Source organism: Etheostoma spectabile, chromosome 9 (assembly GCF_008692095.1).
Source record: "Etheostoma spectabile isolate EspeVRDwgs_2016 chromosome 9, UIUC_Espe_1.0, whole genome shotgun sequence".
NCBI classification, from domain to species: domain Eukaryota; kingdom Metazoa; phylum Chordata; class Actinopteri; order Perciformes; family Percidae; genus Etheostoma; species Etheostoma spectabile.
The window spans coordinates 37,357,186-37,375,511 of record NC_045741.1 but is presented as its reverse complement, the minus strand read 5'-3'; the positions used below and the strand labels follow the sequence as shown (position 1 = coordinate 37,375,511).

The 18,326-nt window shown below is 43.8% G+C and overlaps 1 protein-coding gene across 4 annotated transcripts; it reads left to right on the top strand.

The window, feature by feature from the left end:
• Positions 1 to 327: 327 nt before the first annotated feature.
• Positions 328 to 17,733, top strand: cbarpb (CACN subunit beta associated regulatory protein b). Of its 4 annotated transcripts, none has more exons than XM_032525129.1 (11): positions 329 to 509; positions 1,620 to 1,813; positions 2,613 to 2,685; positions 4,696 to 4,844; positions 6,539 to 6,600; positions 7,619 to 7,781; positions 8,262 to 8,433; positions 8,735 to 8,887; positions 10,576 to 10,816; positions 11,402 to 11,591; positions 12,682 to 17,733. In XM_032525129.1, exons 3-11 carry the CDS (start codon positions 2,638 to 2,640, stop codon positions 14,207 to 14,209), a joined length of 2,706 nt encoding a protein of 901 aa, XP_032381020.1. In that variant the 5' UTR covers positions 329 to 509; positions 1,620 to 1,813; positions 2,613 to 2,637; the 3' UTR covers positions 14,210 to 17,733. The 4 variants fall into 4 exon arrangements, with proteins under 4 accessions (XP_032381021.1, XP_032381020.1, XP_032381019.1 ...); XM_032525128.1 differs by having other exon boundaries at positions 329 to 513; XM_032525130.1 differs by lacking the exon at positions 1,620 to 1,813 and having other exon boundaries at positions 328 to 513.
• The last annotated feature ends 593 nt before the right edge of the window (positions 17,734 to 18,326 follow it).

The following is an 18,326-nucleotide window of genomic DNA, read 5'->3' as shown; positions in this document are numbered from 1 at the left end:
AGGGGCCCAACAGTCTGGTCTGGGACCAAGTTTTTGGTGCTCTTTTGTATGCCACTTGTATGGAGCTAAAGGACCCCCCCCCCCACACACACACACACACACACACACACACACACACAAACACACGAACACATAGACGGACTAGTCGGAACTGCGTCAACATTTTGCCCACACCTGCAAGCCACTGACTCCATCTACTGTAAAATAAATCAATAAACAAAGTAAAGAGCAAAAACGAATGTGTACAAAAAATGTAGGCTATATTTAAATATATAGTTTCCCTGACACTGTCTGTGAAGACTGACTGAGCATTACCAGGCTAATTTGGAAAGACTCTTCTATCACTCAGCTTTACCTCACTCCTCTGCGTCACGTGGCGCGCCTCTGACTGCGTGGTGGGCGTGTCTTAACCAGTGGGGTTTCATTCATAAATACTTTTAGCTTTAAAATCCACATTAAAGTGTTCACAGAAGAGTTTCGTGTTATTGGCTTTGGACGCGGCCAGTTGAGTAGGTGAGTGCTACCTTCGCTGCATGCCGGCTGCTCGTGTGTTCGTGCGGCCAGTTCCAGTCGTGAGCTCCAGTCGTCTCTGTCGGTGTGTCACCGGACTGATGAAAATCATGCGCCTGTGAAATATCAAGATGGCATATTTATTAACCTCGCTGCGCTGCTCGGAGTGTACGTTAGCTGCTTTTCATCCATTTTTTTTAAGTTATTTTTTTAAAGTTGATTATCGGCTTCATTTCATCACCTTATGGGATGTGATTTTGTCTCCTTGCAAACGATTTTATCACTGATAACTTATCGGCCAAGCCTTAGGAAACAGCTGCCAAAGACGAAGCTCTTGCTGTAATGTTACTGAGCGTTAAGAAACTGGGTGCTTTGATCTGTGCAACAATTTCTCATTTTAAACAGGTTGTTGCAAGGTCCAAAACCCACCATGACAAATCTATGCTGTGTTATGGATGTATTGTAGGCTAGTAATAATGGGACGAAATATAAGACTGCTCGAATCGAAAACGATAACCAGTAATGTAGCTGGCATAGATAGACGGAAATTTGGCGGAGCATGGCGGGATGAGCCATTGCTGGGACACCCGTGTCTCACCATCTGCTCAGTAACCAATCAATAGAGCAATCGTCAATGTTTGCAACACCATGGAAGTAAGCAAATCTCAACAAAGTAGGCCTACAAGGCTATATTGTTTTTATAGCTTACTTTTTTATTTTATTTTACAACGAATGATTATTTCTCATTATACATTTTTCTTGAAGTCTGACAGCAGAGGAAAGGTGTACCTGTCATTGTAATCCAACTGTAATATTGCATTTTTTTCCTTTAAAGAGCTTTAAAGAGCATGTTCTGGTGTTTGGTGTCAGTCCTTGTAATGAAACAATATTTCATAGTACTGAACTACTGACTGTATATGGAAGCCTGTCAATGATCTTTGAAGTTATTAAGTTAGTTGCTCTTCAGAGTTAGAGCATTTGTTGAATGCAGGCACTTAGCAAATGTAAGACAGACAGAACAAAACCACTGATATATATAAAAGTAATGTCAAACTAATCCACACAAACTGAATAATTAACCAGTCATTGTGCCGTGTGTTTGTTATCAGCCATGCAGCACTGCCGTCCTGTTGCTCCGAGGCCAGCGGACCAGCCCTGAGGGGGAACGTTGCTGCTCAGGCTCAGTCAGCTGGTTGGGCTGAGGTGGCTGAGAGCATGCAGCAAGGGAGCTGAGGAGGAGACTCCTGAGCCACAGCCTGACACACACATCCAGAGCTGCTGCTGCGCACTGCCCTCCATCAGGGTAAGACGCTGGGCTGATACAAAGCAGGATGTGGTACAGTACTGCAAAAGGAAAGCATTCTGGTCACAGCCTGATGTGTTTCCCGTAAGAGCTTTTCATGCTTGGACGGTAGTGTGCAGGGAAGTTAGACAGGCTGGCAGCAAACAGCTCGGGCAATAGCTTACAGGTTGTGGTGCTGAAGTTCAGTGCTGCAGTGACTGGCAGGCGAGCAAAGAGCGCTGAGTGCTGCTGGCATGTTGCTCCTACCCTGCTGGGTGAGTATCCATCCAGGGAATGTGTGTGTGTGGGCGTTTGGTGCTGCAGTAGCTGTATTAATGGCTGATCTGCAAGAGTAAACGCATAGCAGCAGTCGTGTGGTGTGTGTGTGTGTGTGTCCATATTCTACAGGATGCTATGGAATAATGGGTGATGATTTACAGCCAAGATGCTAGCATTTGCATCTTCTGTGGGATTCAACACAAGCACACGCCGTACACACATCCATTTGGTCTCTGCTGCGACTCGCAGTTGTTAATGGCTGTTAAGATGAAACAAGATCTTTCTGCAGCAAAGGGCATCTTCTATCACATCCTACAGTGTGTCACTGGACTTCCGACATCAACAATAGACAGCAAAGCTATTCTTTATTCTATGAATTCAGAGAAGTTTTGTTTTATGTTTAAACGTGCAGCGTGTTTGTGGATTTATCTACACAGATATAACGCAGTATCTCTGGTGGCTGACTTTGTGTTTTGATGAACTGCTCCGGTAACAGTCACTTCCTTTGTGTGTTTGTGTGTGTGCGTGTGCTATCTCTCAGGGGGACTCTCTAGTTGGCCTGGACCATGAGCAATGAGTCTACCGTCTGGAACATCCTACCAGAAAACTCTACAGTAAGTCTGCCTTTCGCCACCAGCTTATTCTCAAACTTCCTGTGTGTGTGTGTGTGTGTGTGTGTGTGTGTGTTTATCTCAGTGTGTGTTACGTCCAGCTCCCCTCCAGAACCATACTTTCCCATATACTCTCATCTGGTCGATTGACTGGCTAATAAAGAACATCCTGACCTGGACCTGACATAATTAAATTTCAGATCTAATCTCATCTTTAATTTCCCCTTGCAGAGAAATAGAAATGTGACATCTGAGTCTAGCGCTCATTAACACTTGCTGTGCGTTCTCCCTACATACGTAACATAACACTCTTAAGCTCTATCGCTACTAGAAGGGCGTCGTTCTGATATCGAAAGCTTGTTTTTCCTTACATAACATTATTTGTCACGTCACTCTGATACTCCATGAAAGAACAAGGCCTGCTGTTCTCTGCTCTTCCACTCAAGTTCCTGTCTATCATTTTATTTAAATCATTTCATTCCCTCTTCTGTAGCCTAGGAACAAGAGAAAGACCTTTTATTTTTTAAACTGGATAAATAAGACAAATTCAGCTTAAGAAAATCAGAAATAAATCTAGAAAATGCAACGTACAGAATAATATTGACAGGAAATAGTAATTGGTGAGGTAATAGATTATACTTATGTAGTTATTGTCAGTAAAAGCTTGCCATCAGCTTTTTGTGTGAGCTTGAGTGGTGGATTGAATTTGGAATCGGAAGTCTTTCCAATGAATAAAGAGGGAGGGATTTCAAGAGGTTCTCCTCTGTTGAAACATGTTACAAAACAATATTTGTGGCTATACAATAGCCTCTACCGGTGCTCCTTGTGTGTTTAATTCCCTCAGCTGCAGTCCTTCCTGTGAGAGATTTACCATAGCTAAGGTACACTGCAGACAGGTTAATAGCCCTGGTAGTTATTGATTAATTTCTCTGTTGCATTTATAGATTCACTTCATGCAGGCCAGCCAGCCGGTGGTGCTAAATCAATCTTTTTAGGCTGCATGGTGTTACTGGGAAGGTAAAACAGCTGCACTGTAAGGTTGTCAAATCTAGGCTGCAGTTGTTGCGTGAGAATGGAATTTCTCTGATTACGTGAGTGGCATACCGATGGCACGTCTCTCTGTCTTATTACAAAAATGTGACCTGGATCTGACTTGAAATGCAGCTACACTGTATCAGCGTTCCAAATGTGAGGCTCGAGTGGAGGGTAGATATGTTTCTACCTCTCTCACTCAGCTTAGAGCGCTGCCGCATCAATCACCAGTGAACAGTTTCAGTGGGTTGATACTTGTGATGAAAGACTTGTCACTCATGTTCGGGGCAGCGGGGGTCAACACAGACAATCATCTGCCTGCTGTTGTTAATAAATCTACTGAAGACAGCATCCAAGCATTCCTGCATTCTTACCGATGCACCAGAGTGGTCACATGTTCCCAACCAACTACAGCTACTCTACAGTCCCGAGTTATCAAGTCTTGAAAGCTTTTTGCTTTACTTGTGCTCTCCCTTTTAATCTAGCACATGTTTAAATTGTAAAAAAACACACAAAAAAAACACAAATTCAGCACAAGAAGACACATACCCCTCTTCCTGGTCTTCCCTCACTGCCTACTCATGAATATAAGTGGGATTGAGGTCCAATTACCAGTAAATACATCTGTCGGTAGAGTACAATAAAGTTACAGTGTAGACCTTTTTCAATGCAGACATTTACAAGTCATAGTCTTATTCATCTTTACCGTCCTCTACTATCATGAGGTTTATACTACTAATGTCCCATTTGTCTTGGAACCTTATTTATTTCTCTTAAGATATTTATTATTATCTATCATTCTGCTTAAATTGTACTTTGAACTCATTGCTCAGTCCCTCGTGCGTTGTCTTTGACATTCTCCGGTCTGCTGTTTTATGTGTGAAGGTTTTAGGTCTGTCGACTGTTAAAAACTGAATTGCCCTTTTGGGGATAAATAAAGTTCTTTAAACTTGAAGTTGAACTCAAACTCTGTATCTTCAGGAGATTCCATTTGAGGCCGCGGAGCAGCAAGATGGCTATGTGCTCCTCCTGGTGATCTTCTCCATCTTCCTGGTAGGAACGGTGACCTTCATCTCTGTCTTCCTCATCGCCTGCCGCCGCTGCTGTCGAGGAGGGCGGTGCTGTGCCAGGTGCGACGCAAAAAAATGATGTTTTTTTTTTAAGCATTTCACTCTCATCCAAACCGACTTATGAAAAGTTTTGCATAAATTAAAACTCCAGAACACTGCAGGCAACCAACATTAATACAAGTTTAATGACAAAAGCCCTGTAATGATAAGATCATGAAAAGTAGCCAGCGTTGCTGTATTGGTTTTCGTTGTAATATATATTTATTTTGTTTGCTGGTGCCCCTGTTATTTAATTTCTCGAGACATCTTATGATGCAATCCAACACACTAACACCCAACTTTACACCCCTAAAAAAATTCCCTCAAATCAACACCACTCCCGCGCAGGTTCAACAAAAACTAAAGATTCTTTGCTTCCCAGAGGTAGTATAGAGTCTGCACAGGTTGCATGTAGCACACACGAGTACACAAAGTCCATTGACAGAAACTACTCCTCCATGAGCTCACTATTTAAAGACAGACTGGTACATTGAATGTGTAAACATGCGTAATAGATGAGGCTCATCAGGTTGCAAATGAAGCTTACTACTGAATTTCCTGTGCAATCGTCCAGTTTGCTCCACCCAGTGAATCCCAAACCCCATCTTCAGTGTGATACCATTAACACAAAATGCAGTGATCCAATAAAAAGTTAAAGCATCTGAAGCTGTAATGCAGCAGGTGGACATAAAAGAATTTTGTTTACTTATAGAATCCGGTGGAAGCATGTTGAAGCCGGACAACCCGGTGCACTCACTCACAGACCCCTGTGGTGCTGTTATGAAAACACCCAGCTGGAAACGCATTCAATATTCATGCTCGTCTTATTTGCCATTCATGTGTGGTTTCTACGGCAGCACACATCATCAAGTGCACTTGAATATATGAGAGCGCACAAGCTAGATGCAGATGGACAGAGAGCCCAGAAGCTGAGCCGCAAAAAGGTAAAGCTCGCAGAGGTAGAGCAAGGGAGAATCGGGCAGACTGGTACAAATGATGAGTGTAATGAGATTTTATAGCAGCCATCGGCAGTGATTAATCTCACATCTCAACCCAGCCCCGCACGCACACGGAGAAGACGCACACAGTATGAGGAAGCGTGAGCCACAGAGGAAATGAAAGACAAGAAGAAGCACAGATCTGTGTGAACAGAGAAATCCCTCAAGTCAATTTACACACACACACACACACACAAATCAGATGGAGTGAAGTGTCTGAAAAGACCTTTGTGTTTCTTTTTTTCGGCCTCACAATGCAAATTCTGAGATTAAAGAAGCATGTTTGGAGATCAGACGCAGTTAAAGAACTTGAAAAGGACGTGGTTGAAGACACTCGAAGAATGATGCATGCTTTATCCCCTAAACAATGTGTCTTTTCTCTGTGCTCCTGAAAGATGAGTTGACACATGCAATCTAACAAAGCACCATACTTTATCAGTTCCAGAGGTCCCCTGGCCCTGAGGATTATCAAGTTACTGACAACGATTTAGGCCCTCATTGATTAGCCAGGGAGGCAGCCATTTACACAAACAGCATGGTGAACATTCGTTCCTCATACACTAGCATTTTTAAACACTGAACAGAAAGATCAAACTGTAATGCCGCTGAACACAAAGCCCCAGTGGCTGCTTCCATCGGTGGGGTTTGACAGATGAAAGACAGACATCAGGGGGAATCAAGTCACAGCATTGATCTGAATGTTTCTGTGCACCCCAGGGCCAGCGATGACCCTGAGAAAACCAACACCACCTACGTGGAGGACTCTCAGCCCACCCATGGTAAGAGAAGAATGGACAAAGAGGAAGAGATGTGGGGAGGGAGGGATAGGGGAACAGAGAGAGAGGGAGGAGTGATGGAGACAGAGGGATTGGATTGACGGAAGCAGGGATATTTTATCACCATCAGCACAAATGTGTAATGTCTATTCCATTAATCTGTTGTGATCCCGGCTAAATTTGTTTACGTTGCCGTGCCCATTCCTGGAACACATTTTCAAATTTTTTTGGACCAGTGAATGCACTCCGTCTAAGATGGAAATGATTTATTAAGAGGCAGCATCAGTTTGCTATTGTAAGGCTTTTTGTTTGGTTTTTCAGTCAGCTTGCCATATTACCATTCTTATCCTCCACAGAGGTGTCTGAACGTCAGATGCTTCACTTCAGTTAAAGTCAGGGTAAATATACAGTGTAGCAGACATGGGTTGACTTGGGACAGACTTTTAAAAATCATTTTTGGGGTATGTTTTGCCTTTTTATTACCCAGTTTTGAAGAGAAGGGAAATGACATGCAACAAGGCTCCCCGGCTAGACTGGAACTGGGGTTGTTGTGGTTCACGGCTGGTGAACTGGGGCACCTGCACTTACGAGAGACTTTAATTTGAGCTATAGCAATCCTGCATACATTAGATAAAACATCACCTATTACCTAATCCGAAGTGTACCTGCATGAATGTAAGGTAAAAGGAGTCTACAGCCATGCTAGCAGCTCTGTGAGCCTTTACATAGACACAGAGCTACGTTGAGCTAAATGTCAACGTCAGCAGGCTAACATGCTCACACTGACAATGCTATAATGCTTATGTTTAGCAGGTATAAAGTTGACCTTATTCCCATTTGAGTTGTTTGCTAATTGGCACTAAATACAAAGTACAATTGTTTAGTTATTTGTTTATAAAAAAAGTGTTTTTGTGATTGAACGTCCTTGATATAGTTCACTGAATGACAATAACCTCTCGCTCTTCCTTTGCCCATCTATCTGTCTGCCTCCTCTGTCTCGTTCCTCTTGTATCTCCGGTAGAAATCACCATCCGGGTGGATGAGTCGGAGTGCCTGTCAGTGGCCAGCTCTCACGACCAGGAGTCTGAGCGCTTCCTCTCTACGGGCACCACAGGCCGCCGCGTCTCCTTCAATGAGGCTGCGCTCTTTGATCATGGCAAGAAGGCCCAGGAGAAGGGCCGCAGGTTAGAAAGCGAACATACACACAAGCCCGCATTTGCAAAGTGCCTTTTAGTCAGTGTTTAACTCGCTTTAATGTCCATGCACTCCAGCTTTACTGCTTTCTGAGATCAAAGGATTTACACATTAAACTTGGTCCATCTCTCTTCTATGTTAGTTTAGGGTTAAGAATTAGTTCAGACTGTGTTATGTATGCTGTGGACACAAAGAGCTCTCACCCTTTGCCATTATTTCACTGCCCTACTTTTCTCTGAAAGCCCTGAGCCTAATGTGCAAATTCTTCAAAAGGAATTTTCCTGTGGGGCTAAAAGCCGAATCAAGTGTAGCTCTGATTGGTCTGAAGTCAGATATTTCCCCTTGGCAATTTGCCTCTTGTGCAAGGATGAGCTCCATGATATATTACTTATCAAGAGGCTAGTCGACTTAGGTCCCATCTTTTAGGATTTCATATCTTTTTATTTAATGAACTCCGTTGTCCGCCGCAGGTACACTCTGACAGAGGGCGACTTCCACCACCTGAAGAACGCCCGGCTCACACACCTCCACATCCCTCCCCCGGGCCTCAATATAGTCACTATCCATGAGTGCGACTCAGCCGAGAACAGCATCACCATGACAACGCGCCCTGTGGCTAAGTCAGCGCTTTCAATCTTCCAGGTGACAGCTTCCAACCTGCTATTAGTCCTGATGCATCGTTAGTCTTTCAGACAGTAATCTCTTGGGTCAGGGCAAGATCGGGGAAGATCTCTCAGCTTGCTCATTTTGATTTCCCAGATGTTCAATTACTGACATCTGGGCATGATATTCCATCATAAATGCAAACTAAACATCAAAACAAACTTTGGAAGTGGTGCTAACTTACTTCCAATAACTGGATTAATCAATGTAGCTTTGCAGAAAACATGCATGTTCAACAATAGATTAAAAAATGTCGTGTTTTGTATGTGCTACCCTTCAGCCGATGCTGTGCCCACTACCACAAACGGCGTTGACCAGCCTGAGCGTCAATCCCAGCTGTGCCCTCCCCGGAGATGCTTTTAACTCCGTGGTGGACACCAGTTTCAGCAAGAATGCTATTGCTCTCAGCGTAAAAGAGCCAAGCTCCAGCTCTGTAAGTGACCTACTGTCTAATGTATTGCATCAGAATCAGTTTTATTAAGTCATTTCTTACAAGGAATTTGCCCTGGTGTGTGTGTGAACATTACAATGAATATAAAGTATTAACTTACTGTCAGTATTGTAGTACTTGAGATTGGTCTTGGTCCTAAAGATCTAAGATTTAAGACCAATTTTTGAAGGTCTCGTCTCGGAATCGATCAAATTTTTACTCGGTCTTGATTAAAGAGGACTCTGGATTTTATTTCAAGACCACATGTGCAGGGATTTGGCTAAATTGCCTGTACATTGTCTATGTAATTCCTTCCATGCACAGGCAGACACAAGTGGTTTTCTTGCTACTAGTTTATTGAAATCCTCGCTCCAAATCCACCGTGATAACTAATAAGACAACATTGATGAAAATATAGAAACAATGTTAGCTTAACATAAACAATACAATGCAAAGCATGTGGAATACCATTTACCCAAGTAAAATGCAAATGAACAAAACAAATACCTCGTTGGCTGCATGCTACAAAGAAAGGGAAGTCTTTGAGTCTTCAGAGGTAGACTTAAACCGCTCACATCCAGGTCTGCTTTAGCCAGCATGAAATCTTCACCGTAACATGCACGTCCATGAAATCTGCTGCCCGCTGGTGTTAACAGTAGAACTCACGCGAGAGCAGCCCGATGAGACTTAATTACTTCAAAATAAAAGCGTAAATAACAACTGTTGCTTAAACAGAAAAAAGGGAAAAATAAGAATTGCAAAATGTAATTGTAACAGTTACAGTCTAAATTAAGCCTATGGCAAAGCCCAATGTAAGTGTCTTTGCTAGTTTAAGACCTACGCAGTTGTCAAACTCCCGTCCAGCGCTCACGTTATTTAAAAAGCAAATGCACCTGCGCCCATGTTTGCTCCTATGGGTGTGCTGGTCTTACAGGGAGGTGTGTTCAGGTGAATTCTAAAAACCTGGTCTAAAGGCAATAGCGCATCATTTCATTGTTATTATAACAGTGCATTAGTAAAATGTGCCTAGGCTTGTTACACACACAAGGAAGCGCAGCAGTACACAAACATCCAAAAGATTACATATAAAAATATTACGGTGCAAATCCGCCATAATGATAGCAATGCGCCAAGGTAAAAACATGCCTGGCTTTTGAAGGGAATGGGAGATGACACTGTGATTGGTTTATTGCACGTTACGCCCAAAACACACCTAAAAATCAATGAAGACACTAAGTACAACCCTTTTGAACCAGGCGGTCTGACCCTTTTTTCCACCGTCAAACTAGCAAAAGTGGATTTGGACATGCCCCAAATGCACCTGAACCAGAATGGGCCCTCACAAGTGTGGGTGTGCATACAAATGACCTGCAAGAGCTCATGTTGGGTCATGTGGAAAAATGCAATATATGTGTCAAAATGAAGTGTGTTGAGTTAATCATTTGGAGAGTGATACATTTTCTTAAGATAGTCACTCAGTACACCAAATGGCAAAGTTGCCAGTCAACCAGTGAGTCATCCATGAGGACATTAGAGGGCCAGGGAGCCTGAGGGGAGGACTAACAAGAGTGATGGTTGATGGGTAAACAAGGAAGCCTTTGTGGAACATCCCTGTCAGAAGGGATTACGTGCACGGCACCAGTCATGGCGGGGTTTCTTCCTGACCACGTTTCTTTCTCTCCCTTTCTTAGATCGAGATGATGGGAGCGGGGCCCCGGGGCAGATGCAGCAGTGTCAGTGTCGGAGAAGGGGCCGCGGTGAGGAGCGATGGTGCCCCTCATGCTGGCGGCGGTGTAGGAAGCCAGGGGCCCATGCTGCAGTTCTTCACTAAACTGCGGCGCCATGCTAGTCTGGAGGGGGCCAGTCCCTACTTCAAGATCAAGAAATGGAAGCTGAACAGCAGCCAGAGAGCCTCGAGTCTGGACACCAGAGGTAATGGATCCTTGGGGGTGTAAAGTATTTCAGAAAAAAAACTGTGCCAATTCAGCACGGAAAGTGCAATAACTCTTTGTGACTTTAAAAAAAAAAAAAAAAATCACAAGAGAAAGTAAAGTTGTGCTGTCGGCAGTTTCTTTCTTAGATGTATTTCCTCTATTTATTTGTGTGTTTAGTATTTTTGGCGATACTCTCTTGGGAAAACAGACAACGGTTAAGCAGGGGGCTCCAGCAACCAACTGTGAGATGTCTTTTGGCTGTTAAGACTCGGAAATACACACAGACACACACACACACGGACAAGACAGATGGCTCAGTGACGTAAAGTTTGTCGTTCCAAGTCAATTTGAGCCCCTGAGTACATCCTCCCTGCCTTCATCCTATATACACACTTCTCCCCATGCTTCCCCAAGCTTAATCCTTTCAATCATACCGATCACCAAAAAAAGATCACAAAATCCCCTCAAAAACCTCAACAGCTGATGGAAGCTTTCTCCTGAATTAAGTGTCACTTTACTTCTGCCTGCTGTCACACAACTTGTACCACTCACTGCTCTTTCCCCCATGATTGTTGTGAGCCAGGCTCGCCAAAAAGGAGACAGTTCCAGCGCCAGCGAGCCGCCAGCGAGAGCATGGACCAGGACTACAACGACGCGCACCACATAGACCTCATCCAGTACATCGCCCACACCCAGGACATCACCTACTGTCCCAGTCACCCCACCACACGCCTCCTCTCAGCTCCATCCACACCACCCCCCTCCCTCGGCAGGTATTTTTAATTTCCTTGCCATTCATCCTGTTCACTGCTTTGCTGCCTTGCACTCATTTCTTTACTGTAGCTAGAAAATGTGTAGGAATCATACACGGTAGAATATGTCTTGAAGTCCCAATTTTTCACCACTTTGCCTCAACATACAAAGTGTGCTTGCCAAAAACAAATGTCAGAGTCAACAAAACGGAACTGTAAGAAAATGTAGAAAATTATGTTTGAAAACTGTCCGCTTGCCTCCAGACAAGTTGGTTGGCTGTCACATCTTATTAGATTAATACACAACTTGCTGTGTAACTGTAAATACTATGCAGCCACAGCCTGAGTTGTGTCTAATGCCAGTAAACAAGAACCACTTTCACGATTGGGAGCCAGATGTAGGGGATTCTCAGAGTGCACTTTTTTTGAAGAAAAGTGGAGAATCGGGACGCATGGTTTATTCTGGCATAGTAAACCATTCTATTGCTGACATGGTCTGATAAAGTCATTATGTCCCAAAAGTGCAAGGGCCACTACTTCTTTATTTTGTTATTTCAAGTTTGCAATCATAGCAATGTAGGTTTTGTCCAATATTAGATTATATAACAAAAATAACCAATCTCCCTGAGTATTTTCTTATATAACCATTTATTTTCCTGTGCTGAATATTAGATTAAACAAAATCTGTGTTTCCTGTCTATGTTTGCAGATGTTTGTTGTTGAAAATAAAAGCCATTTCCTGGAGGCCGCTTTGAGCTCAGAAATTTGATGATCCTCTTGCTTTTTATTGCTAAGTTTATTGCTACTGATATCACTCATGTGGCATTTCATACAGTATGTATTCTTTAAACATGACAGCAGGGGGATTTCTGGGAATTTTCAGAGCGTGCATGCCATCAGTAATCAGCCACGTTAAGTTTAAGGATATGCAACAGCAGCCATTGCAAGTCATGACAATCATTCTGTGCACTGTGAACATAGCCGTGTCTCAATGAATGTGTTATTAAGGTAGGACACTGACACTTGTTTTGCATGTCGGTGTGTTTCTCCTCCTTCTCTCCTTACTATTTTCATTTTATCTCATCTCTCCACACCTGTGTGCACACTACAGGGTAGAGGTAGAGGTGATGGTGGAGCCCAGCTGCAGCCATGGAGGACCAGGGGTGATTGGCCTATCCCCTGATCCCCAAGACGAAGCACTGTCCCTGGCAAGAAGGGAAGGTGCAGACCCTTCGTACCCCCTAGAACCCCAGGACCCCCAGTCCCATTGCAATGACATCTGGACCCTACGTGCGACACTGGAACAATACGCCGCCTCTGATCAGAGCAGCAACAATGACAGGAACTCTGTCTGCAGTGATGTTGAAAGTGTGTGTTTGCTGGGCGTGCGCACAGAGACAGAAAGAGGAAGGCTGCTCAGTTACCTGTCCCAGGATTTAGGGGATGAGGCAGAGGACGGAGAGGATGACAAGGACATTTCAATGTATATGGATGAGAGTTTGGGGGTGAAGGAGAGAAGAAAGAGGAAACAGGAGAGCACAGAGTCAGAGCGAGGGAGCAGCGACGGAGAAACAGGGACCCGTAAATTGCTGCAGATGGACAGCGGCTATGCGTCGATAGAGGCTCCTTCTCGTGGTCCAGAAGACCTGCGACTGTTTGGGAGCTTCAGCAGCAGCCCTAAGGACAGAACCGCTCACGAGAAAAGGCACCACTTTACCAACGCAGGGCGGACTGGCACAATCGGCGAGAGCTTTGAGTCTCATCTCTTTGAGGAGGAGCCTGAGGAAGAGTTGTTGTTGGTTGCCAGTGGAGGAGTTTCTGTAGAAACAGGTCCTGGTTCACTGAGCTGGTTCCCATATGGTCAGATGCTCACACCGCGAGAGGCTGCGCAGCCTTCACCTCAACCGCCGATGCTGCACCGGCGAGACTACAGCATAGATGAGAAGACGGACGCCCTCTTCCACGAGTTCCTCCGCCATGACCCTCAGTTTGACCAGCAGGAGTCACCGCTAAGGAAGCACCGGTCCCGAATCCACCTCCGCAAGCAGTGGCAGCGCCACAAGCAGTGGAGTGACCCTGGTGTCCGACACTTCCAGTCCTCTTTTGACAGACAGCGGACCCCACTACGGAGGGGGGAGAGTGTAAACTACCCACTGGACACAAGCTACCACAGCACGCTTCCCCGCATAGTAAGTGCTCCAGACGAGGAGACCGGCGACAGGACCGGCAACACTCCTGATACTCCGAAGGAGCCCACAAATACTGAGAGTGGGGGCAAGGACAGGGAGCAGAGTCTCACTGTCAGAGACACTGGGGACCGTGCCTCCTCATCCTCTCCTCCACCACTTCATCATCCCTTCATCTCAGACAAAGATGAAAGGCCGGGGGCACAGCATGAGCCTCAGGAGGACAGCAAACAGTCTGGACTCCCTCCCGAGCCCCCGGACGAGCGCTTTCCCCCTCAGCTGCCCGACTCCTCGGGCTACGGCCCACAGACCATCACAGCAGAGTTCACAGACAAACTGGCTGCTAACCTCGATGAGAGGCTGTACACAGGCCTTCGCAGGGCCAAGGGCACAGCCACTGAGTGTGTGACGGTGGCGGCCACACACGCTACTCCGGACCACAGCCCAGTGTAGCAGGGCTTCAGTCGTCCTCCTCCTCAACCTCACTCCTGCTGAAACACACTTTTCTTCCCGTTTTTGATGTGTCTCGCCTCGTTTTCAACTTCTCTGTGTACAGCTTGAATGGTGTGATCCACGCCCATTAACACACTATAAAAAGTATGCTTTAAATCAAAATCTTACACATAGCTGATGCACTAGAAATGCAGTCAGTCTGTCTTCATGGCTGTTAACATTACAAAGCTTTTCAACGTTTCACATTTTTTATTGATATAGAAATATTCATTTTAAAAATAACATACATAGCTGACGTATCAAACACCATATGGCTTCAGTAATAATTGTTTCTGTGTCTATTTCCATCTCTACTGCTGCCTTCCTGTCTCTGCTTTCCAGTATAAATAAGTGAAGCTGAGGGCTAATATGGCCTGTGTACTTGTTGATCCACTGTGAAACCAGGTGCTATTAGAGGAGAAGAAAGCTACAGATCTGGACGCAACAGCTAGTCGCATGACCATGCATTAGCGAATAAGTTGCTTTGATCACTGTTCGTGGTCTAGAAAATTATTTAAAATACCAGCTATAATCAATTAAAGCTACATGAGGCATACTTAAGTTGTTGACACTGGAGGTTTAGATCAGTAGTTCCCAACCTGAGGGTCCATAGAGAAGTCTGACTATATGTTTTAATGACTGTTTTGTTTGGTTTTGTCTTCAGCAATCAGTACTAAAGGAAGACTCTATCCCGCTAACGCCATTTTCAGTGAAGGTGGAAGCTATGATAGCGATTGCTATGCGTAGTTAAGATTTGATTAATGGAATATGTCTATATTCAATACAATAGGTATTTATATAAGTCGACTTACAACAACCTGTACAACTACGTCATCTCATCCATTTCATAGATGTAGCTATAGTAACTAGCTACTGTATGTTGGAAGATAAGGGCCCCATTCTTAATCCCGCACACAAAGCTCTGATTGGTGCATTGTTTCTCCAATCGTGGTACACTTCCCTCAAGTCATCAGGTCATTGGGTCACAAGTAAACATTACTTGGTTTGAAAGAGCCACAATCCAAAAAGGTTGGGAACCACTGGTTTAGACAGATTGACATAACAGTTAACAGTTCTCTTAAAGTGTTCTTTTGAAAAGGAAGATATCCTTTTTTTTCTAACTACGGGTCATGATGACTGGGCTTGACGTTTGTTGTTTAAGACTGAAAACGCTTCCCAGCTATGTGACAACTTTGTGTTGTTTATTTTTATTTTATTTTATTTTATGAATTGTAATATATTTTTGATTGTCTGCATTGCTTAGATGACAATGAAAACAGAGCGTGGCATGCTTGAAGAGGACAGGTTCAGAACTAACTAACCAGACAGCCACTAGCACTCCGGTCACAAATATCACAGTAATCTCCATAAACTATAACTTTTAATGCTCTCTTAGTACTAGTGACATGCGCTCTGTCCTAACAGGGAGAACAAACACTTGTCTTGTATTGCCTTTCTTGTCTTTGTGCACAGGGTTTACAGCCATGAGGTAGGCACTTACATTTAAGCTTTTAGACAAGATGGCTGCCCTCAAAGACGTTTGGTGTTTATTTAATTTATTTTAAAAAAGGCATGCTTTCTTGTGCATGGGGCTCACAGAACAGGCTTTATTTGTCCAATTCTGACATTCTTGTTTTCACCTCCTTCTCTTCTTCTCCTGAGAAAGTTGACAGTGCAGTAGATGTCTCCCGCGGGGGGGGCGAGGACTTCACATCCTGCCAGCTTATAAAGCCAGACCGCACAAAGAGCCATTGCCATTCAACTGGCAGATTATGGCTTTCAAATCCATTTTTGCTCACAGATCTCTGCTCTTACATGCTCAGCGGTAGCAGCAGGTTGATTGTAATTCAGTTACGCTCATAGAATCTCATTCTCAGAGGGGGCTTTGGGGCTTTCCGTCTCTCCCACGTGCAGCGAGGGGAACCACTGCAGGAGATGGTGTTGAATATAAATCATAACAAGAGAAGGATTTCTGCCTGTCGTTTCCTGTCTCCCTTTCCTCGTTCTTCGAGGCTGTTACCATGCAGTAAATTGAAATCACTGAATAGAAAATGGGGGAGAAAAAAAATCTTTCTCTTTTTGTTTGGGTGTGATGGTGATGCTCCTTTCCAGCCTGCCCAGATTAGATCATCTCTCTCTCTCTCTCTCTCTCTCTCTCTCTCCTCTGCTGCGTAACAGGAGTCTCCTCTTGTGGCTAAGTGCAGAAGCTGCGTTCCTCATTATAACTAGCAACTGACATAAAAGGAGGTGAATTTAAATAAGGAGCAGATGTGATGTAGATACCCCCCCCCCCCTCCCCATATACTGTGCGTGTGTGAGGACACACACAAAGTATGTCACCACGGAGAAACACAATGTGTTCTGCAATCAAACTACATTCTTTTTATGACGTTGCTAATCAGCATAAAGGAAATTAAATCCCCCTCTCAGTTATACTAGAACTGATGCATCCCTGGTGATTAGTTACCTAGCAAATTCAGACTCGGCTTTTGAAAAGGGGAAGACAGCTGCTTTTTTCCAAAAATCGAAAGCCATAATGTCTTCGAGATGAGTCAGTATAAGAGATGACGACATTACAGCAACTGCAACCGAGTTGTAGTCGAGTCCGTGTCAAGTCTCAGGTCCCCGGTGTTCGAGTCCAAGTTTGAATCACCAAAGAAGAGTTCAAGTTGAGTCACCCTTACCTGACTTTGAGCCTGAGTCAAGTCCAGAGAATAGCGACTTGAGGTCTCCATCTCTGTCTATTTCATATACAAAAAAGTCAGAAACTTCATCCAACTTCCGAGGCCAGTTTCATAAATCCTTGAGTCTGAGTCATCATTGCGCAAGTCGAGTCCTGAGTCTTGAGAACAGCAACTTGAGTCAGACTCAAGTCCAAGTCCAGGACTTGAGTACCCCATGACTTCAACAATTGAAAGAAAATGGCTTTTCCGCGTGTACAACAATTAAACATTACTGTGTATACAAGTACAAATGTCAGAGGAGCTAGACTAAATGGATGTCCTTTTATTAGGCTTAGACAAATGCTCTAACTGGGGACGCTGTGGTCAATGGTGTTTGTATACTAACCAGTAGCCTGTTTAATGCATCGATGCATAGCTGTGTGTAGGTCTGCATGAGAGTTAACATTTTAGTACAAATCTTTGTTTTCTCAGACTTACGGTACAAAATGGTCCATAGTTATGGCTCATTTGTTAAAAGGTTGGTATGGCTAGAGATTTTGTACTTTATAGAGTCATGCTAGGATGCTGTATGCTGATGAGATTTTGTGAGATTTTTCTCTTTGAAAGTAGAAGTATTTCTGTATTCCTTGCTTGTTAGTAAACCGCTTTATTTCTCAAAGAAAAAAAAAAAAGACAAGCTTTCTTAACAACTTTGCTTTTGTTGATCCAATTCTATTGAGCCTTGAGGGACCAAATTATACATTTAAAAAAGTGTTATTTTAGGGTTGTTTTCCAATCTGTGAATAAATGAATGAAGCAAAAGTGTTTCTAACTCGCTTTACTTCAAGGGAATGGTTGTTAATCAAGGCGTGGGAATGGATTCGCAGACAAGGTTCCCCCTCTTGAATCTCATTTTATTTTTCTCCGTTGCTTAGGCTCATATTGATTTCTTGCCTCTCCTTATCACCTCCTTCAAATTAATTGGAGAGAAAAACCAAATCCAGCCTGTTATCTACAAAGGAAACATCTCAAGAAGTCAGAAACTTCATCCAATTTCCAAGTCCAATTTCATAAAAACTCAAATCCGAGTCATCAGTGCGCAATTTCCAAGTCCTGAGTCTTGAGAATAGTGACTTGAGTCAGACTCAAGTCCGAGTCCAAGACTTTTTTTTTTCCTTGTTAATTTTTTTTTTTAATACTCTTTATTGATCTAAATTACAATATTTAAACTGTGTTGTTATTACACACTACACACAGGCCTGAATAGACACACACGCTCAGGTCCTTTACATGCACTAATTGAGAAAAGTCAGAGAGAGTGGACTGTGACTGCTGAACAGGTGACCTGAGCGGTTGAGGGGGCTTCGATGCCTTGCTCAAAAGCATCTTGGCAGTGCCCAGGAGGTGAACTGGCA